The sequence below is a fragment of the Perca fluviatilis genome, chromosome 7 (assembly GCF_010015445.1).
Source record: "Perca fluviatilis chromosome 7, GENO_Pfluv_1.0, whole genome shotgun sequence".
Taxonomy (NCBI): Eukaryota; Metazoa; Chordata; class Actinopteri; order Perciformes; family Percidae; genus Perca; species Perca fluviatilis.
This window is the reverse complement of record NC_053118.1, coordinates 1440684-1467312: the sequence shown is the minus strand read 5'-3', so window position 1 is coordinate 1467312 and position 26629 is coordinate 1440684. Positions and strand designations below refer to the sequence as shown.

Genomic DNA, 26629 nt, shown 5'->3' with positions numbered 1-26629 from the left:
GTCATATTTAAAAGCACTTCTGATCCAGCATGAGTTTAACGCTGGACATATTTATGTATGTATTACAGGGAAGTGGACATAATATCACATAAAGGTATATTGCCCATATATGAATAGCAGATGATTCACCAGTGCCACGGTGTGAGAGCAGGTTTGTCCTCCCGACATTGAACTCCTCTCTGCATCTCTAAGTTCTCTCCGTCCCCCCGGGTGTTCACTTATTTGTCACTGTTCACGTTCGCCCTAAAGCTGACACCAACTCTGCTGCAATTATCATGATTCAGAAAGTGCAATCTGCTGATCCTCTCAGCACTGTAATAGGTGATTTTAATCAACGTAATTTCCAAAAAGTCCTTGAGCAGTTAGTATCAGGGTCTCACTCTCCCTGCATGTTATTATGAGACACACTGGGATCTGTTACGGCTCTGTCAAGGGAACTTAAGTGGCAGAAGTCCCATTGGGATCCCCGGAATACAGCACTGTACACCACAGAGTTTGAACTAATGACGGTTTCCCTGACTTTTCAAGGATGCTTTGTCCACACAAACTGGCTTGTGTTTCAAGAGTCGACAGTATTAATGACCATTCTGACACTGTATCTTTCTCTAATGGGTTTGTCTCTAAAATGATGACAGTCTGTCCCATAGACTGTATAAAGATTAACAGGGTGGTTCTGTTTATCATGACATGGCAAGCAGCTCTTTCATTTGTTGACTCAGGTCGGGAGGATTTCACTATCTTTTATATGCTAGTCAGTGGGGTGACTGCCAATGTAAAGAGACATTTGATCAAGTGTACTGATGATTTTGTCACCCTCAGTGTTGTAATGTAACGGAGTACAAATACTTCGTTACTGTACTTAAGTAGAAATTTCACGTATCTGTACTTCGCTATTTAAATTTATGTCTACTTTCACTTTTACTCCACTACATTTCCTAGATAAAATGTATACTTTTACTCCGTTATATTTCCACTAAGCATCTTCGTTACTCGTTGCTAAAAAATGTGTGCGACTGCAATAAGGGAGGTTTGGCGAATCACTGCTCCTAGATTGCATTACGCACGCTCCGCACGCCGCGCGCTCTATTTCAGCACTTGTTTGTTGCTAAAGGAGGAGGAGGACGCACAACTGAAACCACCATGGAAGCACGAGCACCTAATGGAGGACCTCCCGTTATCGTAGACGACCACCCCGACGATAGTGGTGAACAGGGTAGTGGTGAAGATAACGTCATACACCCGTGGCCGTATTTGCAAGAAATGTTTCTGTACATTGATGTCAGCTCTAAAAATATGCTGTATTTTCTTTGAACTTCAGAGAATTGTGCCTGAAAAGTCCTAGAAAAGAATGTGATTTTGATTTGATGAGTAAGATTAAGAAGATATGGGAACCCTGAATATGCTTTATGCTTTAATATAAGAAAGCCGCAATAAAGTTCACAATAAAAGTTCTAACCGCTTGCTTTTTAAAAAAAAATTACTTTTGATACTTAAGTATATATCAGATACTTTAAGACTTTTACTTAAGTAATATTCTAAAAGGTAACTTTCACTTCTACCAAAGTCTTTTTCTAGTACGATACTTGTACTTTTACTCAAGTATTGCTTTCTAGTACTTTATACAACACTGGTCACCCTCCAGCAGGAGGTGATCATTTCTCGTGCTTAAATATGAACTTTTCAAACCAGTTTTCGGGAAACATGACACACCTACAAAGACGGGTTGGTAAAGCATATTTTTGACCACACCTGACATCAGGGTTCTATTCAGGTTTATTATACTAAACTCAAATGACAGCGAAAATAAGTAGTGAAAAATATTTTTAGTAAACTTAACTAAATAAAAAACTAAAACCTTAAAGAAAAAACTAAACTGAAACTATACTGCCAGGTTAAAAAACTGATAAAAATAAAATTAATGTAAATCATTTAATTTTTAGTTTTTTTTAGCTATACTATTCCACTTTTTGTGTGGGCATTTTAGGCCTTGATAAGAGAGGACCGCTGAAGACAGGAAAGGGTGAGAGAGGGGGGCGGGGGGAATGACATGCAGTAAAGGGCCGTGGGTCGGAATTGAACCCACAGCCGCTGCTGTTAAACTAAAGCTAAATATATAAAAACTAAACCTTTTTTGAAAAACTAAAACTAGCAAACACTAAGATAAAATTAAATTGAAACTAAAACTAAATAAAAAGTAACTGAAAATTCTAAACTATTATAACCTTGGTTCTACTTCAACTTAGTAGATTTATTCTAACCATGTTGGCTGCAATGATCAGAGATATGTCTCTAAAAGATTAACCTACTCACTAGGAGTGTAACGGTACATGTATTCATATCGGACCGATTCGGTACAGGACTTTCGGGACGGTACACAGAATACAATCTTTAACAGAAATGATAAGGCTTGTTTTTCGTCTGGAACATACTTCAATTCCAAGTTCCCACACGAACATATTAAAGGTGCTCTAAGTGATACTGGGTGACATCACTTCTTGTTGACGTTCAAAGTATTTTCAAACAAAACGAGGCTAGCTCGCCCCTCCCTCCTCCTCATCCCCTCCCCCTCCCTTCCGTGCTTCCACGCACTAACCCCCCAACCCCCACCCCAAAATCCTTCTTGTCGGTTATTGGCTGGAACACTGTTTGTTATGTTTGGTGGTGCAGGTTGGCGCAGTTTGTTTTTGTTGGCGTTTGTGGAGCCTGGGCTGTCTACAGAGACCGTGTTTTTTTACAGTGTGTTAAGGGGACAGGCAGCTAGGGATAGTGAGGAGATGTTTGCTGTAGGCCTATGTGAAAAAAAATGTTGTAGCCTAAGAAACGCGTGGCATCGCTTAGAGCACCTTTAAGTGACCAAAAGTTAGTTTAGTTTCCGCCCTGCACTTTAGCGCTTACACACAGTATGCTTATACCGGCCAAGCCTCCTGCTAGCTAGCTAGCGTCATGGCCAATGTAGAGAAGCCAGAGCTTGAAGACCCTCTGTTGTCATTAAGGTCTTCTGTTTGGGAACACTTCGGTTCTCCGGTGAAATACAAAAACAACAAAAACAAGTGGATAAGACGAAGGTAATGTGCCAACATTGCTCATTAGAGATCGGGAATGTTGCTGGCAAAACGTCAAACTTGCTAACTCACTTGAAACGGCACCACACGAATGTGAATATCGCAGCTACCCTCGGCATTTAAACAGACTTTTGTTGGTAATTCAAATCGGACCAAAGCATTAACAAATGCTATTGGTGTTTTTATAGCAGCGGATCTACGACCACATTCAGTTGCTGAAAACACACGACACAGTGAAGGTTTTTTGAGGCCCGGTATGAAATTCCTTCTCGCCCACATTTCAGCCATAAAGTCATACTAGCCCTTTATGAACAAAAACTGCTTCATATATATTTTATAATAGGTTATTTTTTTTTAAATCTTTATTTATTGGAGAACTTATTTGTAGTAGTTTGCAGCAGTATTTTTTTACTCTATTTTGTTTATTACAGTTCATTTAAAAGTTAGTTTAAAAAACTGTAAACTGATTGTTATTTACAAAAGTTAATAAACAACAAGCACATTGTGGTGCTTCTATACTTGTTACTATTGTTTACTTGTGTTTTTCCCTTACTCTACCGAAAATGAACCAAACGGTGACTTCAAAACCGAGGTACGTACCAAACCGTGACTTTTGTGTACCGTTACACCTCTGCTACTCACACTATGTTACTAAGCAATACAAAATCGCCTGGCTTGGTCAGAAAGCAAATAAACGTGTTTTGCACGGCACAACTCAGCATTTGATTGTTGTGAGGACAACCAGTGCCATTCTCTATTGTCCCAGTCAGCTGAGTTTTCTGTTAACCTCTGGACACTAGAGTAGAAGGCCTCAACTTCACTAGAACGATGCACTCATTAACATTGACAACAGTTATAGGTTTTATTTGTTGTGCTGTGCTTCGTGCACTTAGGTTTGGTTTGACAGAAACTGTAGCTTAGGTTATTTTATTGTAGAAGTATGGTTAATCATCATAGTTTTTATTGCTGATGACTGTATGAGGCTCGAAATGTAATTGCAATGTTGACATCTCAATACCTGGGAGTTTTAAACTGTGCTTATTTTGTAAATTCTTGTTTGAAGACGTCCTAATTACATGAAAATGATATGATATTAAATATTTATTTGAGCTTGAAATCAGGATATACACAGGTTTATGGTGAAGATTGTGTTTCCCCTACTGGAATAATAATACACTAGCAGTAGCCAGTGGAGTACAGGTGAGGTTTTCTTCTGCAAGCATGATCCTTTTGAATGTGAAATAACATTATCGAGTTGAAATAAATACTGCTTTGACTAATTTCTAGTATGTAGAGTTGAAATATTGGTTAATGTTAAAGTATTTTGCCAATATTTAGTAAGTTGGTTCAAAGTACTTTTAAAGATCATTTTTTACAAAACTCCAAAGCAAATACTGTATTAGCAGTTTCAGTAACTGCTCTGACTTCCGAAGTGAACTCAGTTCTGACCACATAGTGGTCAGTACGGGGCTGCGGTGGCAGCAAGTCAAGTCAATTTTATTTATGTAGCCCAATATCACCAATCCCAAATTTGCCTCAAGGGTTTTTACCTGGCAAAGAATGCACCATTTGTGAAGAACGAGTGCAGCTCACTGGGCTTCAGTGAAGTCAACAGTCATCCTTCCTGATCTGTTAATGTTGGAAGAAGCACTCCTAACTGGTTTGGTTTGTTTTGACCTCCTCCAGCGCCGTTATTTACGGTAACGTTACCAATTTAACAAAGCACAATAGTAGATTAAACACAATAGACGGACTCACTACATTACCAAAACACACATAAAGTTGCTTCGGTGGATTTTCAATGTTCGAAAGCCAACTTGACTTGCAACTGCGGGTGGGGCGTCCTCTAGTAGGATTCATAGGCTAGCTACTGTTCGCATTGTTAGGGTTGGCTATCGTTTGGGTTTTTTCTGATACCGGTGCTAAAGCGATACTTTTGAAATGGTGCCAGTGCCTAAACAGTCCCTAAACAATACTTGAAAAAAAGTAAAAAAATAAAAAAGAAGAGCAACAAAACGACAGTCGGCAACAGCGTAAAATGCTGTTAAACGACGTAAGGCTATTTTCCAATAACTTTGAATGCACCATGAGGCTTGTCAAACGACAACGTTAAAAACAACGGACAAAGCCAGAAATCTTGGTGTAGTCATGGACTCAGACCTGAATTTCAACAGCCACATTAAGACAAGTACAAAGTCAGCCTATTACCACCTTAAAAATATATCAACGACATAGTAAACTATGAACGACTCAGACCTCTCAGATCATCTGGGACAGGTCTGCTTTCTGTCCCCAGAGTCAGAACTAAACAGGGGGAAGCAGCGTTCAGTTTTTATGCTCCACATATCTGGAACAAACTTTCAGATGACTGCAGGTCCGCTTTAATTCTCAGTTCTTTTAAATCAAGGCTGAAGACCTTTCTTTTTGATGTTGCCTTTCTTTAAATAATTATTCATTTCTATTAAGTTGCATTGTTGAAAGTGTATGAAAATCGATATAAGCATATAAAGAGAAATTTAAAAGCAAGAGCAGTGGAACCGGCCCGTTCTGGGAATGGCAAGGATTGCGGGTGGATTACGTGTATAGAGCAACGGCTTATACATTGTCCCATACTAGCACCATAAAATCTCCTATTTTATCTGCTATTATATTTGTAACTGTTTTTAACTGCTCTTTAATGTTTCATTTCTTGTACTGCACTGTAACTTTTATTCTTGTATTTTAATCATTTTTATGTAAAGCACTTTGAATTGCCCTGTTGCTGAAATGTGCTATACAAATAAAGCTGCCTTGCCTTAGGCTACCAGTTTCAGTGAACACACCTTTTGTGTTGTTTTTCCGACAACGGCAGCTGCAGACTGTTACGTCCTGGTGTTGGGATCCTCTACAGTTAAATACAGTCACACTTTACACCGTTGAACGTTAGCTGTCACTTTTTTAACCGTGTTTAATCCAGCTGCTAGCTAACGGTAGGCTAACGTTACCTGCTGCCAAGTGTAGTGTTAACTAGTGTCACACGCAGCAATGCTTCTGTTGCCTGTAACATCCGTTTCGGAGCATCAGAGAGAATAACTTTAAAAGACCCTCAAAATAAAACCTGAAAATAACCGTTAAAATATATAACAGCTGTTACGTCAGCTGTAGCCTGCTTTTCCCAGTGTTTAGTTTGAGTTAACGTTATTTTAGACTGAATCAAGCTGTCAGCTGGCGGTTAGCCGAATTAGCTGTTAGCTAAACTAACGTTAGCTTCCCAGTGGAGGCTAACGGCAGAAGCGTGGAACATGCAGTGTCGTAAATCCTCGTAAAACAGGATTAGTATCTTGCGCATGGCGGATCATGCAGGCAGCTCGGCAGCTCCCCCTCCTCACCAGCATGAGTTCCGCCAATCAGAGGCATCACTTTGGGATTGTACAGGATTGTGGGTAATGGAGTATTTATCCAAGACATCGCGAATAAAAGACATTTATCTCAAAACAAGGTTGGTGCCCCATGAACTTTTGGCGTCGATATGAGCATATACAATCGCTTAGTCATGTCGTAGCTGGTTTTAAGTCTACCATCGACAGTTACAATTTCATGGCTTATACTCCAATTGTCAATGGAGAAATTCCATTGTATTTTTACTTCCGGAACCTGCTGTGAACCGACTGTTGAGCTCTATTTGAGTTGTGAAAGTGTGGATTACTGCCTGCTCTGCTCTTCTCTACTGCTCTGCTCCATCAGCTGTGCATGCGTCAGCGCTCGTTAGGTCCACACAGGTGTGATCCGATCACAAGTGGACAGCTTTAAGTCCAGGTGGGAATGCACTCAGGAGGCATTGAGGACGCATTGAGATCCAATCACTCAGACCACATTCTGAGGTGGTTTAGGCCACAAAGGAAAGGAAGAGGGAAACGAGGAAGGAAGCTTTTAAGGGAAATTTCTAGGGATGTCCCGATCAGCTTTTTTGGCCCCGATCCGATTTTTAAAATATTGAATATCTGCCAATACCGAGTCCCGATCCGATACTTGTATTTGCCTAGACAACAGAGCTGCACACCGTTTTTTTCTTTACAAAAATAACTAAGTAAACAAAGTAAGATGTCTTCAGCTTAATACATTTAACTTAGTGTAGCTAGCATTTTTGTGAAACTCACATATAAAATAAACTTCTACTTAGAATGGTAGAATGGATGTAAATGATCGGAGTAAGGTGATCGGGGTGACTGCCGATCCCCAATCAGTTAAAAAATGCCCATATCGGCTCTGATCTGACATCTCTAGAAATTTCTCTTTTTTTCCCCCAACTGATTTATTCTTTACCTCCTCTTCTTCTAAGCTTGCTGTATTGTAAAGGATAAACAAAATTGCACTAAAACAGTTTGTAAGATGAGAGACGCTTATCAAGCTGTCAAGTCTCCCTGTGTGTGATAGTTAGTCATGAAGATGGATTTGAAGAGACGCTGTCTTCTTTTTTTCCCCTCTTGATCTCAGCAGACCTGTCTGGGTAAATGGAAAGCAAGCTGTTGTTGGTACAGTCTCTGTTTCTGATTGGCCACTACAGACTGTGGGTAGACAGGAGGTGCACATTAAGGAGCATTTTACATTACTCACCCTGCTTATTGCCTTTATTTCATTAATTTAGTGCAGTAGCATGTTTTCAGATGTTTTACTTAGTAGTGTAAGTTACAAAACTGCAATTTAAAAGTACTCAATTACAATTATAGTCCTGCATTTCATTTTATCAGTAAAATAATAGTTGTATGTTGTAATGTGGTATCAAAATGTTATCCTAATGCAAAAATGACCCATTTCAGAGTGTTGTATGATTATTTATATTTTATTAGAGTATTATTAGCAATTCCTTAAAGAAAAATAGTTCAGAATAGCTTCATGATTTCTTGTGCTCCTGGTATACATTAGTCCGTATCAGCATTTATTATTAAAAGCAGCATGGTAGTCCAATGGTTAGCACTGTGGCCGTAAAGCAAGAAGGTCCTGGGTTCGAATCCAGGTCGTTCTGGGCCTTTCTGTGTGGAGTTTGTATGTTCTCCCCATGTTCACGTGGGTTTCCCCCGGGCTGCCCACTGCTCCCTTGAGGGATGGGTTAAATGCAAAGAACGAATTTCGCTATGTGTATGTGACAATAAAGTACCTTTTACCTTTTATTATCATCACCTTATTGCCAAATGGGGCCACAGTAGCCACTGTTCAGAAAAAGTGAATGTAATTAGTTACTTTGTAAATAATAACGTTGCATTAAATCAGTGACTAAATGTTTAAAAATATATGCCTTTTACCCCACTGTTGCCCAGTGTACAGCATTACTACCTGTACCTGCATTTGGCCTGGCCATGCTCTATTCACATCTTGACTCCTGACCAGGACCCTTTGCTTTTGGCTCAATATGAAGATCTGATAATGCAGAGTTTGTGTTTCTCATAGCTGAGCTCATCACTTCTGGTATTGATTGGAGCTGTAACCTGAGAAGTTAGTGTTGCCTTGTTGGACGACACAAGTTTGCTCATACAGTACGAACCAACTGTGCTCCATTTTCTACCATCTGCTTTCTACCATGACATTTTTCTTGAGGCAATCCAAAGATTATTTCATTAAGGGCGATTGTGTAATGTTAATGAATGGACACTGGACATTAATGCCCTTTTGCACATCATCACACATCAGTTGAGTCAAAGCTTTGCGTTACTCTCATGTTAAAAATGAATCACAGAGTCGTTGTGGAAACTACGTTACAGAAGCAAGTGTACATTATGTATTTATCATCATCGCCATCGATCCAGCCAATGCAGAGTTAGACCTAAGCCATGCCATTCATCATGTCCCCCTTTTATCCCCCCCACACACACACATGCACACCCTCCCACCCCGAACTTTGACTTAGAATATTGCTCAAAGTGCAATAACCTTAACTCAAAGGTTGGAGGAATCACTGTGTGATTAGTGAGCCGGGAGCCTGAATGCATGTGACAGCAGAGAGGAGGAGGAGGAGGAGGAGGATGGGAGGTCTAGAGCTTAAGCAAGACCTCCTGTTTTCAGCTGCATCAACTGTGGATCAAAGTGCTTTCACTGTGTGTTAGTGAAAAACTAACTGTATGCAGGATATTGTATCATCACCGTGGTGTCATTGTCAGTGTGTGGATATACAGTATACTTGTGTAGAGCAGCAATCAACAATTCTTGCTATAATCCCTTTATCTGTCCTATTCATTCTATTAAAAGATTAAAAGTTTAGTCTTTTAAATGTCAGAACATTATAAAAAATGGCTACTAGTGCCAATATGATGCCTGAGTTTCAGTACTGAAAACATTTAGCTTCTGTGTACTTGCGCTTGTGCGATACACAGCCCTAGCCCAGGGTTACATCTTTGTATTACTTGATTTGTCCACAAAGATCAGGTCTGGAATTTCATCATTTTAGGGGCAAGGCCACTGTTGTTGTCACTTTCTTTGAGGGCTCAAAAGCCAAATGCCAGTGCAGCAAGGCTATCAAATAAATCGATTTTAAGTCCACCGAAATAATGAATTTAATTTGAGGGAAACATTACGTTTGTTAACATTAATGCTACAAACATTTGGCTATAATACTCGTTAGGCACGTAACACTTCTTAGGCGACTGGGTCAGCTAAGTCAATGTTGAGTTTCTTGACTTATTCGTTCGCTAATTCCTCAAACTTACCTTCCCTCAGCTCAGTCGGGCTTCTCTAGTTCAGAAGTTCACTCAGTCACAGCTTTGCGGCATTGGCACGTCAGGATGAGTTTGATTAAGTTTACCGGTTGGCATTTCTTTAAACCAGTCACAATCGTCTTGGGTGGTGCTAAGCTCTGCACGGCGCCTCTGCAAAATAGCCTCGGGAAGGAACTTGTTTTGGTGGAACATGTGTACGTTCAAAAGTAGTTTTAGTCGTGCAACAGAAAACTCAGATTGGACAGATAGTCTAGCTAGCTGTCTGGATTTACCCTGCAGAGATCTGAGGAGCAGTTAACCATAGTCCTCACAAATCCGGCAGAGGTTAGAGCGCCAACACAAAGAAAGAGGAAGGTTACGGATATCGGTGAATAGACATGCAGCCGGTGGAATTTCCTGTTGCACCGGAGCAATCCCGGATGTGGAACATCGTGGATATAGACTATTATACTAATTGTTTCTAATTCTAATTGTTTCTGCTCTATACTTGTAAACACAGTGACAACAACAATGTATAACCGAGACATGTACAGTGTATGTCCACTACAGAGTCAACCTTTATGAACAACTGTACAAAACAACTCATAGATTTAAGATTGAGCGTCCATATTGATAATACATTGTTAATTAATACTTTAGTTAACATCCTCAGTAGCCTGACTGGTTGTGGTTAATATATCATTATAATTACAGTGAGACAGCTCAAGTGTCCTTTTCATTCAGAACAATGTGATTCGTAGCAATGTTCCACTCTTATTAACACCTTTTTAGTCTGCACTGGGTTCGTCACTATGGAAACAGTCATGAACACGCTGTCAGAATATTAATTGAAATGAGTGTGTCAGCATTAATACACCTCTGTACAGGCCTGTGTCTGGCTATTAATGTTGAGAGTGGGGAAAGAGAATCTTCTCGCAGTGTAAAGACTTTAAACCACATTACCAGCGACACAACGGGAGTGTGATTAGCCGACATGGGGAGAGTGTTAATGAGAGGACAGAGCAGATCAGGGCCTCCTGTTCTAGCATGGACATGCCCACACACACACACACACACACACACACACACACACACACACACAAAACTGCAGTTCAGCAAAGTTTTCCATAAAAGCTGAGTGGAGTATAGACTGGTCTGTGGAGGCTGGCAGTGTAATATAGAGCTGAGTGGTACTGAGAGTGTTGGCAAAGGGATGTTGCCTGTCACACGGTGTTCTCTGTGTTTACGTTGACGGCTCCACTACACCCATGTACTGTATATTCATTACAATGGAAAGACTGCAACTTATGCGCTATAATGGAGTTCCACAGCACTTACGGCCTTGTTTCTTGATACAGTGCTGTTGGCACTTTACATCTATTCAGTGGTATTCATAAGTCTTCTCAGACAATGGGGCTGTTGATTAAGAAAGCTGACGTTTGCTGTTGTTGGCATGATACATTGCCTTTATCATCCTGCAACTTACAATTGGTGAAGTAATTAGAGGATCCGTCAGTGTAATTACTTTCCTGCAGGTTGGAGACATTCAAAGCATTAAAAAGTCTTTAGAAAAACGGCCCAGCTTTATTGAATGCGATCAGGTCATTTAAGACTGGTACAACTTGTGTGTATGCCACAAGCAACACACGCACTCATTTAGCAGTCAACCTTTAAAAACATAATGCTCTTTTTAATATTTCTTGGAATAGTTGTGTTTTTACGCTCACATGAGGTGGTTTTTGTCTTTGCCCGAAAAAGAGTTGATTCGCTAAATGGTATATGGAAACGCCTTTGGCAAATAAATTCTGACATGCGTAGCTTACATTTAACTCACAGGACTAATCAGCTGTTTCCACTGTCTGCTTCTTTCCGGATATTCCCATGGCGTGTCTTGGTCTCCAGACAACATGAAACATGGCTAATACCTGCAGACATGAAAGAACAACTAAACTTTCTCAATTGTACCAAATTCCTGAAGACCTCTGTTTTTTTCTTCTTCTTGTAGATGGGTTTGATGCGTTTTGTTTCCGGTCTGACGAAACTGTGCTGTAGCCTAGTTTGTTTGCTCCAAACCAGTTGATGGAAACGTGCCTAATTCGCATTTCTTTGTTTGTGACATTTCAAAAGTGTGCTTTAAAATTTGCTTAAATGGAATGGAAAAACAACTAATGACTGTATAATAAGATAATCTAGTTTCATTTTCATTAAATGAGGACTGTGTGTGTGTGTCTGTAGCCAAAGCAACATTTATGAGATTACTATCTCAAACCGCATGCTCTTTGTAGCACCAACCATACACCGGCCCCGACACCAGCATGACTCTACACACACACCATCAGTTAACTTGGCCTCTCGCCTCTCTGAATCAAACTTTATTCATTCTTTGCTTATGGTCTGAAACGATAATGTGCTGTAGCTTGCCATACAAAATAGATGACTTCCTTTTGAAACATACATCTTCTCTTCACTTTAATGAAGTTGTCCTGTCCCCCTGACCACTTTGTGTTAAGATAACAGCACCGCCAGCTTAGCTTTCCAGCCAGAGTTGGTCACTGTGTGGTAGTCAGCACTTTCTACTCCTGTTTTATTTGAGTAAGCGTTCCACGGACTGCACATACTGACTGTTGACAGTCTCTATTCACAGACTCTTGACTTCAAGTCAGAAGTAGCGACTCTCAATCTGCCCCTCTTAGCCCAACACCGGCCTACATGTCGGGATAAGAGCATTCGCCGAATATTATATATATTCCGTGTTATGCTTGTGTTTCTTAAAGCAACAGTAAGTAACTGAGTCTTTATATAAGTGAAGCTTGATGATTTTAATCATTACCAAATGACCCAACCATTTACTCAATCAGGTGCTGAGATCGCTGGCTTTGAAATCCACCTTCTGGCCCTTGTCCTCCTCTTAAACTTTCATACGCTCAAAATTGGAGGATGTTGCCACAAGTGCCTGTGTCGCAACACATTTTGCTCTCAAGCCAGAAAAGCAAATGGTAAAGCAATATTGTTTTGTGTTGTGTCTTAAATTCTCTTTACCTGACATTCATATTGGATTTCAGATTTAATAAGCTAGCAAGCCAATTGTGTTTTGGAAATGTGACTGTTATTTCTGTCCATTACAGGCATCATAAACTGTGCCAGGGGGCTGTTAATGTTGTTCAATTTCTTTAACTCCAACACATGTTCAATTCAAAATGTACTTAAGGTGCATTAATGTCCAGAATCCCCACAATTGTGCTCCCTCACTCTGTTCGAGGAAATGTAACAGTCGAAGAACCTGTGATACAAAAGGTGTAGTTTTACATACAAGGAGCTGCACACAATAAGTAATGGATACATTTTTGTGTTGATTGATTTAATTGTTTAGTCTATAAAATATTTGAAAATGAAGCTAAGTGGCCCTTGCAACTTCTCAGAGCCTGAGATTGCCTCTTTTGTCTCAGACAAACAAATTTAGTTTGTATTGATACTGTATGAGCTGCAAACATTGCAAAGTGTGTTTTTAGTGGTGTGGCTCTCAGTATGGCAGAGTCAGCCTGTCTGTCTGTTCATTGAGAAACGGTTTATGGGTAAAAGCAGCAGGCTCCCTAAATAAAAAATAAATAAATACCTGACAAATCAAGATACTTCATCACTTTAATGCAAATATCTAACAACAAAGTTGGCAGCACTTTTGTTCATTGATTTGCAGCATCGCCTACAATGGTCCAATACAATTACCTTTCATGGCATCCGGAATCACACGGATATTTCTCTTGTCAGGCTCCAAGTGATGCGTTTGTGTCCAAACAGCGAGAAGCTACGGGCAGCTACGGCCGTGGTTTAGGTGTGTGTGACGGCCGTTAGTTCACTTTTTTTAAGGTGTCTGCCCTATTCCAAACAGTTTCCAATGATTGCTTCTCAGATGGTTATGTTTAAAAAACAATCTGGCGCGTCAGGTTACCAATACAATACTGTGGACAGTAATCAAAGGTTATTTTCTGTCAATCGACAAATCAATACGTTAAGTAATGTTTTAGCACTAAAATAGAATGCATCATGATGCAAATGTCCTTAAACATGAGCACAGAGTTGAATCAAGATCTCTCTGATACATTTTTAGAAAAACGCTAACTAGGGCTGGGCAATATATCGATATTATATCGACATCAATATATGAAGCCAGTTATCGTCTTAAATTTTGGATATCGTAATATCGTGATATGACACAAGGTGGTCATAAAGGCTGCATCACAGTAAAGTGATGTAATTATCTGAACTTACCAGACTTACTAGCTGTGTTATTATTTGCCTTTACCCACCTAGTCATTGTATCCACATTATTGGTGATTATTTATCAAAACTCTCATTGCGTTAATATTAGTATACCCTAATATAGTCAATAGTCAACCCTACAATATCGCCGCAAAATGTATTTGGTGAAAAATATCATGATATTTGATTTTTTTTTTCTATATGGCCCAGCTCCAACAGTAACTATTCTAAGCTTCACAACACATAAGGGTGGTATGCGTTGCAGGTCTATTGCATTATATCTCACAGGTTGTTTCTGTTATTGTGTCCAACCCCTGACTCTACCCTTCCCTCCCTCACAAATGTTTAAGTAAAGTCTCTCCAGCTCTCTAACTAGTCCTGCACAGCACCTGTTTAGTGGGGCTGTGGTGCAGAGCTCTTGCCTCCCCAACCGTTTAGGGGTTTTCTAAAAATAACATCTGGGGAGGGCTGTATAGCCAGCAGGCAGGGAAAACAAGGGAGTGGAGGGGAAATTGGCTGCTTGTGTACTGTATCAGACCATGAGGGAATGTTAGTCAGATAGTTGTTGACTCTCCTATTCCCTGCCTGCTTCAGTTTGTCACGGCTATGTACAAAGTGAGGGGAACTATATATTTAGCAGCTGTGATTCATCCTCAACAGATTGGGCGGGTACAGAACACAACACTACATTAGAGTCCAATCCAGCACCATTTGCATTTAGCTCTGGTCAAAAATGATTCAGATGCCTTGCATTCTTTGGCAGCTGTTAAGTGTAGCCTACAAATTCCCAAAGGTTTACAAAGTGTCTTTTAATGGATGTTTCATTGTTTCTTTTTTTTCTACGTAGTTACAATTAGCTGTGAAATAGATGTGTGAGTTATTGTGGTTTTGTTCTTCCCAAGCTCTTCATAGAAATGTCCTTTCAAGAAATCTTCAGTGTAGAACTGGCTTTTACGTGTTGATTAGGAAATTCCTTTGAGGAATCTTTCCTTGGTGTTTCTTTTGAATGTAAGTAAGGACAGAGAGGGAGAGAAATCTCACGAAGCATGTTAAAATGATGGATGTATACCTTTTAAGAGACTGTAAGATGTAAATATTTTCTTCTGTCATCAATAGGGATGTTAATGATTAACTGTTTAACCGTTTACCGATTAAACAGTTAAAAACATTAAAACAAAAATAAAAAGTCATTTAAAAAAGTTTTTGCATATTGCAATTGCGATATGATTCACGATATTGGAGGGAATGATCATTTTTGTATCATTATTCTCATTTTCATTGAAAAATAATAAAATTGAAAAAAATCTAAATGATTATAGTGTGATTTATGCGAGACTGTACCAAACAAAGATGTCTTCTTTAGTGTGTAGGATACGATGTGTAGGCCGGGATGTCTCTGCAGCACCACAATACTTCATTCAGAATATATTCATATTGCGATTTCGATAAAATTGCGATTCATTGTGCAGCCCTACACTCAGCAGGGTGTTTATCACAGTTTTCATGTCTCAGACCTGGGCCATGACTTGGACGCAGCCTTTGTGACCCATTTTTCCGATAAGTTGCTCCGATAAGCGTGACTTCTTGTGACTGTTTACATCCCTGTTTGCTGAGAGGCAGCCTTTGTTTTTCCTGACACAGAAGCTCCTTTCAGCATCTGAGCGAGTCACACAGCTTCTCTCACAGCTGACCCAGTGTAATTGTAATTCAGACCATTAATGAGCCGAGTAAAATGTCCTTTATGGGAAACGACAACAGTAAAACAGCTTACACTCTAGCAACTGTTGTTTTACTTGGTTGAATAACAAATTAGATATAACCTCGGCTCCCCTCTGTTAGAAATTGTTTCCACTGTGCTGTTCAGCAAAGATAACTGTGTTTACTTTATCTGGATTGGCATTGGCCACAGGTCCATTTCTTCATACTTTGTTCCTGTGCAGCCTCTGCATCTCCAGATTTTGCCATTTTGAGCATGTGACATCATCAAAGCATGACATGCAATCTGTTACTTATATGCTACAACGGCTGTGTATCAGGACAGGAAAAATCTAAGTTGAAATACTATCCATACGTATATTGACGGGTAAAAGCATGCTTGACTGAAAATTGAAATTCCAATGCATCACAGGATGCGGATGGATCACATGAAACAAACAATGAAAGGCTGTAATTTGCGGACTTAAAAAGTAGCTACTTTCTTTAGAGGCAGTTCTTATTTAGAGACAACAGATGCTTCTGGTTTCCTGTGGAAAAGATGCTCGGTGCGGAGCTCCGCTGTGTCTGGAGTGTGAATAAAATGCCCATTTCTTGTGCCACCATTCATGGTGAGGTTTAATTTTAGACCAATCACGGGCTCACCATGTGCAAGTTCCCCTGCAGCTGCTAATGCATATCTGTTTTTCTCTTTCTCTCTCTGTCTGTCTGTCTCGCTCTTCGTACATCACTGTCACACTCTTCCACTCCTCCTAATCTATATTATTTGTTAACCCTGATCGTGCTCAGCCTGCACCAGTTCAGTGTTTACAGCTGTGTATCAGCACGTCAAGCTATGGCAAGAGCAAAAAACACGGCACAAATCTTTGTTGTCTTTGCAATTCTGCAGCTAACAAAGTGTATCAACACCTCTGCTGTTTACAAACCGAGTCAGGTTACATGCCGTCTGCCACACTGGCACGACCTGCAATTAAACAGAGACACAGTGGATTATATTTCATAACAGGAAAGCATGGAATCACAGTTATGACGTGTTGCCTCTAAATAGAAACTAAAACGCAATCATCCACAATCCACAGCTCCAGTTGCTATTGTCCCGCTGAAAGTAATCATCCTGCCAAGGTTTTCATTTGGATACTGAATAATTGATTTGGCACACGCCCACAGAATGTGCAGCCATTGTTTTTTTCTCATCACAAATTCTTACCCAAGATAGTGCTATAGCTTATTCTATGCACTGCCCTAGCTAAGTAGTGTTGATTAAATCAAATATCATGATACGATATTATTGAGATTTCAAACATATTGTAATATTCTGTGATATATATTGCAATTTATGACCTTATTCCCAACTTAAAATTGCGTTCCTAAAGGAAAACTTTGTCAAAATCGGTTCTATATAAAAAAAAAAAATACATTTCTCTGTTTGAAAAAAAAAAAACTTGGCTGCATCATCTAGTAGTGGACTGAAAAAGCAATTTATTTTATTAATCTAGTACCAAGAAATGAAATTCATGTAAATGTGCAATTTATACAATAGAAGATTGATACTTGGCGTTCGTTTATCGAGTATAAGTATTGCCCAAGGAAAATATTGCGATACTACGTTGTATTGATTCCCCCCCCCACCCCTTGCCTCCATATTGAATGAAGTGCAAATAATCTGGACATGACATGTGGTCCTATTTAAAGATAACACAAAAAAAGCCCGATCCAAACAGACCTGATGATAATTAGACCCGATCTATACTGCAGTCGATCTGAACAGAGACAGAATGCTAACGCAGACATAATAATATTGTCGGAAGAACAAATGTAAAGTCATGTGAACTAATTCCAAAGATTTCTAATTATTCCATATGCTTCAAAGACTTCATAGATATAATTGAAGTCCAATTTTTACCTCCTGCCCCCCAAAATAAAATATTCTGCAGCCAACTGTGAGATATTTAGATAGACAATAATAATTTTCTATTTCATATTTACTGATTTCCTTCAAATCTTTTCTCCTGCAGTGATTCTGATATACTACATGTAGAGATGTCCCGATCGCAAGTATCGGAGCCGAAACACAAGAAGAAAATCAAAGATTGACTATTAAGCACAAGAGCCATCACTAAGTTTAGTCTTCTTTGACCAGCGGGGAACTTGGTTGGGGGTTTGCTGGGATCCTAAAGAGAACTGTTTTGGTGAGGTAGAAGGTAAATCTATTAAGCTTAAGACATATTTTAGTAATTTTTGTAAACAAAAAAACAGTGTGCAGCTCTGTTATCTGAGCAAATACATGTATCAGATCGGTACTCGGTATCGGCACATATTCATTACTAAAAAAATCTGATCTGGGGGTTAAAAAAGCTGATCAGGACATGCCTAACTTCATGATCAGAGCTGATAGTGGGTTCACTTTAATCCACTCAGGTATTAGACAAATCAATACACAGACCCCAGATCTGTGACTGTAAACAAGAACCTAACCGACTGAGTAATGTTAGGTCTCGGTCCAACGTGGGTCCTAGGTTTGGTTTCTGTTCTCAAATCCAAGTGGGTCCATGAAGACCACTACCTCACTACTGAGACATGCAGCCTGTGATGAGGGCTGGCCAGAAGCCATATTGCGAAGTCACAAGCCTAGAAGGTCGGGTACCACTGCTCTAATATTTCTCTAAAATGGATGAGTGCACTTAAGTGCAGTCTTTAAAACGGAGAAAATAAAACATCAAAACTAATTTATAATGATCCAACATCATTGGTGGTATCCAGTCTCATTTGACAACATGAGTAGTAAATCCATATATTTGCTAGCTTAATGAACACCACCAACAGTATCGTCTTTACTAGACTGATATTTACACCTGAAGCAGCTCGGATTCCCCCTCCCCTCTCACTTTCTGCTAGGCGGTCCTGAGCCCCAGAAATAGCAACACTGGTGTATGACTCATGTTTCGAGCTATCAAAGATGCCTGATGAGACACTGATAAAGGGACACATTAGTTATGTGCAACACCAACAAAAGGGAGATGTTTAGGAGAGGCATCTGAGGGCACCGGGTCAACGTATGACCGACATAAATCCTTCACCCAAACTCGGTGACCTCCTCAGATCAGCTCCCTTCTTGGCCCACACACCCTACACCTCTGATCAACAAAGCCTTGTACATTATTCCTCAAGCCCATTTGTCCATGCGCCTTTCTCTCAGCCCTAAGTCAAAGGCTGCCCCTTTTCTAGATCTTCTTCATTCCCAAGAGTCCCCTTATCTCCCATCATTTGCTTCTGTCTTTCATCTACTTGCTTCAATATTCCATCCAGCCTCTTGCCTTCATCTCCATGCTTTCTCCCAACCTCACCCATCCCCCCAACTGCTTCATGGGCCTTCTTCCATCCATCTCTACCATATCATAATTATTTTACTCTCAGACTAAAACACCTACTTGCCAGCGGTATACTCCTCTTCTTCTTTATCTTCTGCCTTGATTCTCCCAACCATCTATCCTGGATCTTCACCTCTGCCTTCTGCCCCGTCCTGTACCTTCTAGTACCTTCCAATCCTTCAAGGTCCTTTGTCAAAAAGTGGGAAATTCTGAATATTTCTATTATTTGTAATAGGGGTGACCCCGAATATTTGATGCTTCGTTCGAAGATTCGATTCGCAGAGGCCTAAAGCCCCAGTTCAGACAAACAATTTGTGACGAGACGAGTTGAAACTTGCAACTACTTGCATCGCGCCGTTCTGCACCATTCTGTTTTCGATGAGATGAGACGGTGTATCATCTTCATAGGAACGACTCTTTGTACTTTAAAAAATTTTTTTTTTGCTTTTTTGTAGCTGGATATATCATTTGTTGAATCAATATGAACGTGGATAACGGTAGTGATAGTGAGATGCTTGCTACAGTTGCATTTCTAGTGATAAAGCGGCAAAAATGTTTTATTTCTCGGATTCACTGCTTTGTTCCAACGACGCTCGCTCTCTTCAGTCACGCTCTAGCTCGCTCGACCACGTTACCATGCTCGTTGAAGCTTCAGCCAGCCTCCGGCCCAAAACTCTGCCATTTTGACCAGTTGAAAGTTTGTAACATAGATAAAAACAAATGTATTATGGGTCATTTTATTTCTATAGTTATGAAACAAGGATCATGCCATTTTGGCTATACGGGGGTGTTTAATGTCTGATTTTACATAGAACTACCTGTTTTCTCCCAATAAGTTAACATGCACATTATGATTCAACGATCAGTCGACCATAGGCAAGATTTGACAATTCTGATTCAACAATGTAAATTCTTAGACTGGAGACACCCCTAATTTTTAATGCCTTAAAAAACTAGCACAACACACAACGCTACACCTCCAACCTCTACCTCAGCTGCCACTTCCCCATGCTACATCACCGCCTTACCCAACCAACACATAGCACTGAACCCTCCCTTCTCCCCCATCCACCCTCCGGTTCAGCCCCCACTTTCCTTCTTAGCACCCCTCGCTTCCCAACCGAATCCATCTTCCTCTTCTCCGCTCGGGCTCACATCCAGAGCGGCGGTGCCCTGATGGAGGTCAGCCTGGTCTCTTTCTGCCGTGAGAGACAACAGGGGGAGAAAGGCAAGGTGAACTGCTCTCAACGGCTATCACTGAGCTGTATGCTGGGTGAGTAGGAAGAAGGGAGAGAGAGAGAGAAAGAGAGAGAGGAGGACTGTGCGATCGAGGGAGAGCGAGGGCAGGAGGGTAGAAGCAGAGAGAGAGGGAGAGAGAAAGTGGTCCGGCGCTCACAGCTCACATCGCTGGCTGGCTGGCTCACTGTTGACGAATGAGCTGTCTACCCACGGGGCTGGGAAACGGCAGCTTGTGACAAGCTGGGGAGAGGGGAACATGAATGTAATGCGTACCTTGCCTCGCTTGCTTTCAGATACCGGCCAGAAGAAGACTCCAGAGAAGAAGGATGGGAGGCGCATGTCGTTCCAGAGACCCAAAGGGACCGTTAAATATTCTGTGAGTAGCGCACAAGCAACTCTTTACTGTCTTAATGTCATTATGTGTGTTGACGCTTTTCTGCTCCCATGCTGCTGCTGTTGCTGCTTCTGCGTGTGTGTTTGCTGCTGCTGCTGGTTTCTGTAGCTCTGACTAGGTCCGGTGATATTCCAGCTGTAGCTGTTGTTGTTGTGCGTTGTGAAGGCACCGTGTCCGACCATGCTTGGTAGCTCATTAGTGAGTGGGGAGAAGTATTTTGTAGATTGTGCCAGTGTAACATGTGTACCTCATTCTCCAAGTGTTTACATTAAGAGGACTGTGTGTGTGTGTGTGTGTGTGTGTGTGTGTGTGTGTGTGTGTGTGTGTGTGTGTGTGTGTGTGTGTGTGCGTGTGTGCGTGTGCACAGACACAATGTGCTGTATCTTCTGTGTCCCGTGCAGCAACGCTCCGCTCCGTTTTGCATGTTGATGTATAGAAAAGGATAGAGAGGAGTTGTAGCAGCTGTGTGTGTTTCCTTCAGCAGGATCAGACCCGGACAGGCAGGCAGGCAGGAGGGCTGGCAGGATGTGTATTTGTTTTTCCATTTGTTCTCTGTGCCACGTATCGAAGAGCATTCCACCACAGAGCTTTGCTCGCCTATGACCTTCCAACTGCGTTGTCATTTCTATTGATTTAGCTGTTGTGTATGGGAAGGGGAGGGGTGTGAGGCGAGAGAGAGAGAGAGAGAGAGAGAGAGAGAGAGAGAGAGAGAGAGAGAGAGCGAGCGAGCTCTGGTTCCCTGGCGTGAGCTGAAAATGGAGCCCGTCTCTGCTTTGCCTGGTTGTGTTCTTCAAATGACCCTCAAATCCCGCTGCAGTCTGACTGCTTTTCCTCGCCGCTCTCACCGTGGCAACAGCGAGGAGTCGCTCTGCTGAAAAGAAAGGAAGAGATGATGTGAAGAAAGAGAGAGGAAAGGAAAGGCAGGAAGGGAGTGAGAGCTGGGTCTCTCACTGACACTCCACTCTCTTCACCCAAACTCCAGCTCCAGGAGCCGCTGCGCTGTAGCTTTCACTGGGATCGCCTCCCTTTCTCCCGTCTCACCAACACCTCAGCAACAGAGACACCAGCTCCACCTCTACCTCCTCCCCAACCTGTCCGTCATCCAAGGCCTGCTGATTGACAAGGCCCTTGTTTATCTCCCAGGCACTTGGAACAACCTAAACTGCTCCAACAGGATATTTGTCAGAGCCAAAGCACTGTGTCATGGCCCTGATGTGACCTGATAAGGGCCACAGCAAGTTATCAAGATCAACATAAATGCTACTGGTGTTTATGAAAAATAGGGAGAAATGTAGTTTAGTTTAGTTTGGAGAAAAAGGTTCATATCTCAATCACAGAGCATACCAATACTGTTCTTGTCAGCCATCACTCTCTCTTCCTCTTTCCTCCTTATTCTCCCCCCCCCCCACACACACACACTAGTTTGTTGTTAGTGTGACGGATGGATCGAGCACTTCCAATGATTGTGTCCTTAGTCTGACATGCTGCAGCGGCTTGTAGCGAGGAGGCTCGGGCCGCAGAGTGTGATTAAGACGATGTGAGCAAACCTCCCCTACACTGTCAGAGACACATGGCTGCCACTGTCCCAGTGATTGAGAAGTGGCTTTATCTTAAACTCATCTCCCATGCCGGAGATGGCCAGTGATGTTTCCTTATTTCGCTCGCCAGCAGATGCGTTTTTAATCTACCGCCCGGCGGCCACAGGAAAAAGGAGGGTTTCCTCTTATGCCGCCTTATCAATACAATCTCTCTCCCTCCTTCCCCCCTCTATCTCACACACAGGCTTCTTTCTTTTTCGTATTGAGAAATAACCTGAGCAGCTGCAACCCTGCCTAGACACTGATAACGCACGTCCATTCAGCCAAGTCCACCTATTGGCTGACCTGCATCCAATTAAAAAAGTGTTTGAAGTCTGTGGGAACAATAGAGATAGTTGAGGAGACAGAAGGACGCAGACAGAGAGAGGCAAAGAGCAGCACAGAGGTGAGCCGTTCCCACTGAGTGGCTGAGAGGACGGCCAGTCAAAGTCAAACTAATTGAAGAACAGAGAGTGCAGGCCACACATATCTATCTCCAGACAGACACACCACGGACATAGATGCTCCAGTTGGGATGCTATTTTGGATTTGCCTGATCTTCGGGGATCCGCAGGGTGTCTTGACTAACAAATAGCTACGGATAGGTTAAAAACAAATCTGGTTTATTCAACTTGGGTGGTAGTTTCATAGCTTTAGAAACTGATGGGAAATGCACAATTGTTCTAGTGAGGTGATTGCTCGCAGACACACATCAAAAAAGGAATGGGAAAGCCTCACACTCATATTTTTAGTTTTGTAGCTTTGGCCATCATTTCTATCTGGATCACTTCTCTAATAATCGTGAAACGGTGATAATTCCTCTGACAAATGTAACATCAAAATCTCATATTGTGACATCCCTAGTTCAAGTTTAGGCACATTATTTTGTGGCCCACCCAAATAATAATCCCTCACTACACAGGAAACCTGTGCACACAAGTATGGTACTTATAGTAGATTGAACCAGGAAGTTGGTCTCTAAACCGTAATGGATGTTTACAACAAACAATTTGGGTAGTGATACTGTTCGCCTTCATTTTCTTCCAGCTATATTAGGATAATGTGAAGGGTTTGTGTAAGACCTGTCTGATCAGGGCATCATAGTGGCCCACTTATTCTAAGACACTGACAATGTGATGATAACATCCCCTGATCCACAGTTCTTTTCCTGTCACCTTTCTACTGCTTCCTATCAAATGCAGGCATATACCCCTAAATAATAGTCTGGTTGTTTTTCTAACCAATAGCAGACATGGCCAAAACTACAAAGATGTTTCAGTCTGTTGCAGTGCTCTCAGCAGAACTGGCACAGCAAAGCTCTCATTACATTTTGTATAGTGACACAAGAGAGCAGTTTTATGGGAAAGGCTGTCTCGATTCCAGTTCGTAGGCCGGCAAAGAAAGGAGGTTGTCAGCATTCATGGTGTTGTCATTCTGGCCAACAACATGATCAGTCAGACAGCTGCATGGGGTTGTAGTAAAACATTGGTCATGGCCCATGGTCATTAAAAAAATGCTTGCTCACTTGTAGGTTGGGCTATCAACTATCAGATGATGGTGATTACATTTTGTACAGACATTCCTGGTGCCCTGATGACTTTGGTGATCCTCTGATGTTTCCTGTAGCGCCACCAGCAGGTCAAAGTTGTCACTTATCCTGGCTGTGAAATATCTCAAAATCTACTGAATGGATTTGTACAGACATTCATGGTTCCCAGAGGAAAAATCCTGAAGACTTTAGTGATCCCCCCCGATCGTGGTGCATGATCACCGAAGGCTTGTATCATGTGGATGCGCCAACAGTGTTGTTAGTATTTAGAATTCCTAATTGGGGCGACAGAAACTTAGCATTATAGCTTTCACAAATATTGGATGGATTACTATGACATTTTTAACACACATTTTTACATTAATCAGGATGAATAGGTTTAGTGATCCACCAATGCAGTGAGTCCCAGACATTTTCTTCAGACTTCTTTCTACTTCCTTGTCTTGAAACCGAGCGGAGACAGACAGACAGACAGACAGAACACCTGATGCGCCACAATCAGCTGCGAACACATCTTCCTTTTTTAAGAATGACTTCAGTGCCGTTCTTTGTTCTTTTCTCAAAGAAAAGCTGAACTCCAAGTCTCCCAGAGTCGAGGCCAAAGCCGATTCCAAAGACCGCTGTTCGCCAGCAGCAGCAGCCATCTTCTTTGTTTTCAAGTAGCGGGGAATTCACGCAGAACCGTCGCAACTCTGTCGTCCTTATGTTAAGCCCCGCCCACCGACTCTATACATGATGTGATTGGCCTGACCAGAATTAGGTTTTTCCAGCTCGCAAGCCAACGGAGAGTTGCTAGACGACCCTGGTTGCAAATTAAATTTCTAGATTTCTAGGCTAGCAGAACCATGCATCATTCATTTATTTATATTTAGCCTTAGCCGCGCCTCCCTTGTCATAGCTCTGGGCCCCCTTCAGGTGGCGTGCCCCCCAGTTTGGGAACCACTGCCCTAACGTCTCATGTAGCGCCATCATCAGGTCAAAATTAATTTGTCCAATACTTTGCTGTATGGCCAAAATACTTGCAAAACCAATGACATTCCCATCAGCCTCAGCTTTATTTTGTCTAAGTAATAATTAGCAAACCTTGGTGAACATGGTAAACAGCCTTACATCAGCATGTTAGCATTTTCATTTTGAACATGATAGCATGCTAGAATTAGCATTTGGCTCACCACACTGCTGTGCCCAAGTACAGCTTAACAAAAAACTACTGTATATGAAATACAGTTTGATCCAGATGTGTCACAATTTACCCAGATGTGAAGAGCCACCAGTCTGCAGGTTGAATGAATTTCTGCTGGGCTTAGAGGAAGTGCTGTGGGCTTTAGAGGACTTGCGGACATTTGATGAGTCATATGCTGAGCGGCAGGTGTGTGTGCGTGTGCACACAGAGAGACACACACACATCGGCGGCGATCTTAACTCCGCACCCTCCTGACAATCAGTCACTCTGATTGCATTATTCACCGCTGGGTAGGCGAGGAGATCCCACTGTTTCAGCTCTTTCACAGCTCCCTGTCTGAGAGTCTAAGTCAAAGGGTGATGGAGAAATGATGGGATTGGAAAGGTGTGTGGATGGCAACGTTAAAAAGGATGGAGGAGGGGATAAAGGGGAATGCGTATGGAATGCATCTATCTAAGATAGACAGCTGGATGGGTAGATGAGCAGACTAAGACAAGGCCCAGATGTCAGCATCTCACTCTGTTCCTTTTTTGTCAAAGCATTCTTATTTGAACTATTGCTCTGGCTCCACCTTCATGTTGGAGCCTGTGATTCTTGTTTAAAGATAACCAAAGGGGAAAGCTTGAGAGACAAAACATTGTTTTCAGTTGTCTTTTCATTTTTGGTAATGTGGTGCTTTCCATAGGCAATAAATGACTTGTTTTTATTTTTAACACATTGTGTTAACAAACGAGGGAACTTCTCCGGTGAAATCAGCCCTTAGCCGGAGGGTTTTAGCTAGAGCGTACCCTTGTAACAATGATCCTTTTAAAACATAAAATGTCTCATCACTACAGCCTTCCTGCGCCCAATTGTCCCCCATAAAGCCAAGGGCAGTATCAGTGCTGTTAGCAGGCTTCTCATTTTCAGATTTGGTAAGATATAATACTTTGTTAGTTAGCCAAGCTACAAAATGACTTGGCTGTTAATTCCACTTTTAAATGTAATGATTAGAGTAATGAAAAAGTAAATTTAAGTATCCTAGTGATGTTGCTATTAACACTTAATATGAACTACAGTAAATTGGTCTGGTTTTTCTAGATACAGATGAACTTTGAAGTTGACTAAAATATTTGTCAGCACACCAATTTAGCCCGGATGGAATAAGAATACTTTCTATTTTTTTCTGTTTTTAAAATCCATATGATTTCATGATTTCTTAAAATTCTTGTTTCTTAAAGAAACAACGTGTTCCATGTTAGAGCTATAATCGGGCCTTAAAAGTACGGCCCGAAAAGGCCCTAGCCCGACAAGTACATTTTGATTGACAGCTTTTTAAAACCCGAACCCGTTTACAGCCCGACTGTACAAAAGGCCGCCTATCAGCATCATTAGAGTGTCGGAGAAAAGCGCGGAGACGCGCTTCACACCGCGAGCGGGCACACGCACCACTCAGCGGAAAAGGGAGAGAAAGAAAAAAGAGACTGCGTCGCACGCACACAGCTCCTTTGTCTTTCGTAAAAAATGAGTCATTTATACATCTTTTAACATCATTTATTTATGACTAACGGAGGCTATAGGCCACTTGGAAGTTGGAACAAAGAAACAGGCCAAGTCCTCCAGAGACCAGCCTCCGTTTCACC

At 41.5% G+C, this 26629-nt stretch overlaps 1 protein-coding gene across 8 annotated transcripts in view; it reads left to right on the top strand.

The window, feature by feature from the left end:
* oxr1a (oxidation resistance 1a) overlaps positions 1-26629 on the top strand; it is a 274368-nt gene that overhangs the window by 183327 nt on the left and 64412 nt on the right. For 5 of the 8 annotated variants that reach the window (XM_039805880.1, XM_039805879.1, XM_039805885.1 and 2 more), the window contains one exon: positions 20598-20680. In XM_039805880.1, the coding sequence (XP_039661814.1) occupies positions 20598-20680 (83 nt within the window). Of the gene's footprint in view, positions 1-20058; positions 20339-20597; positions 20681-26629 lie in introns of those variants that run through there. The other 3 variants (XM_039805883.1, XM_039805881.1, XM_039805876.1) reach the window with 1 other exon arrangement.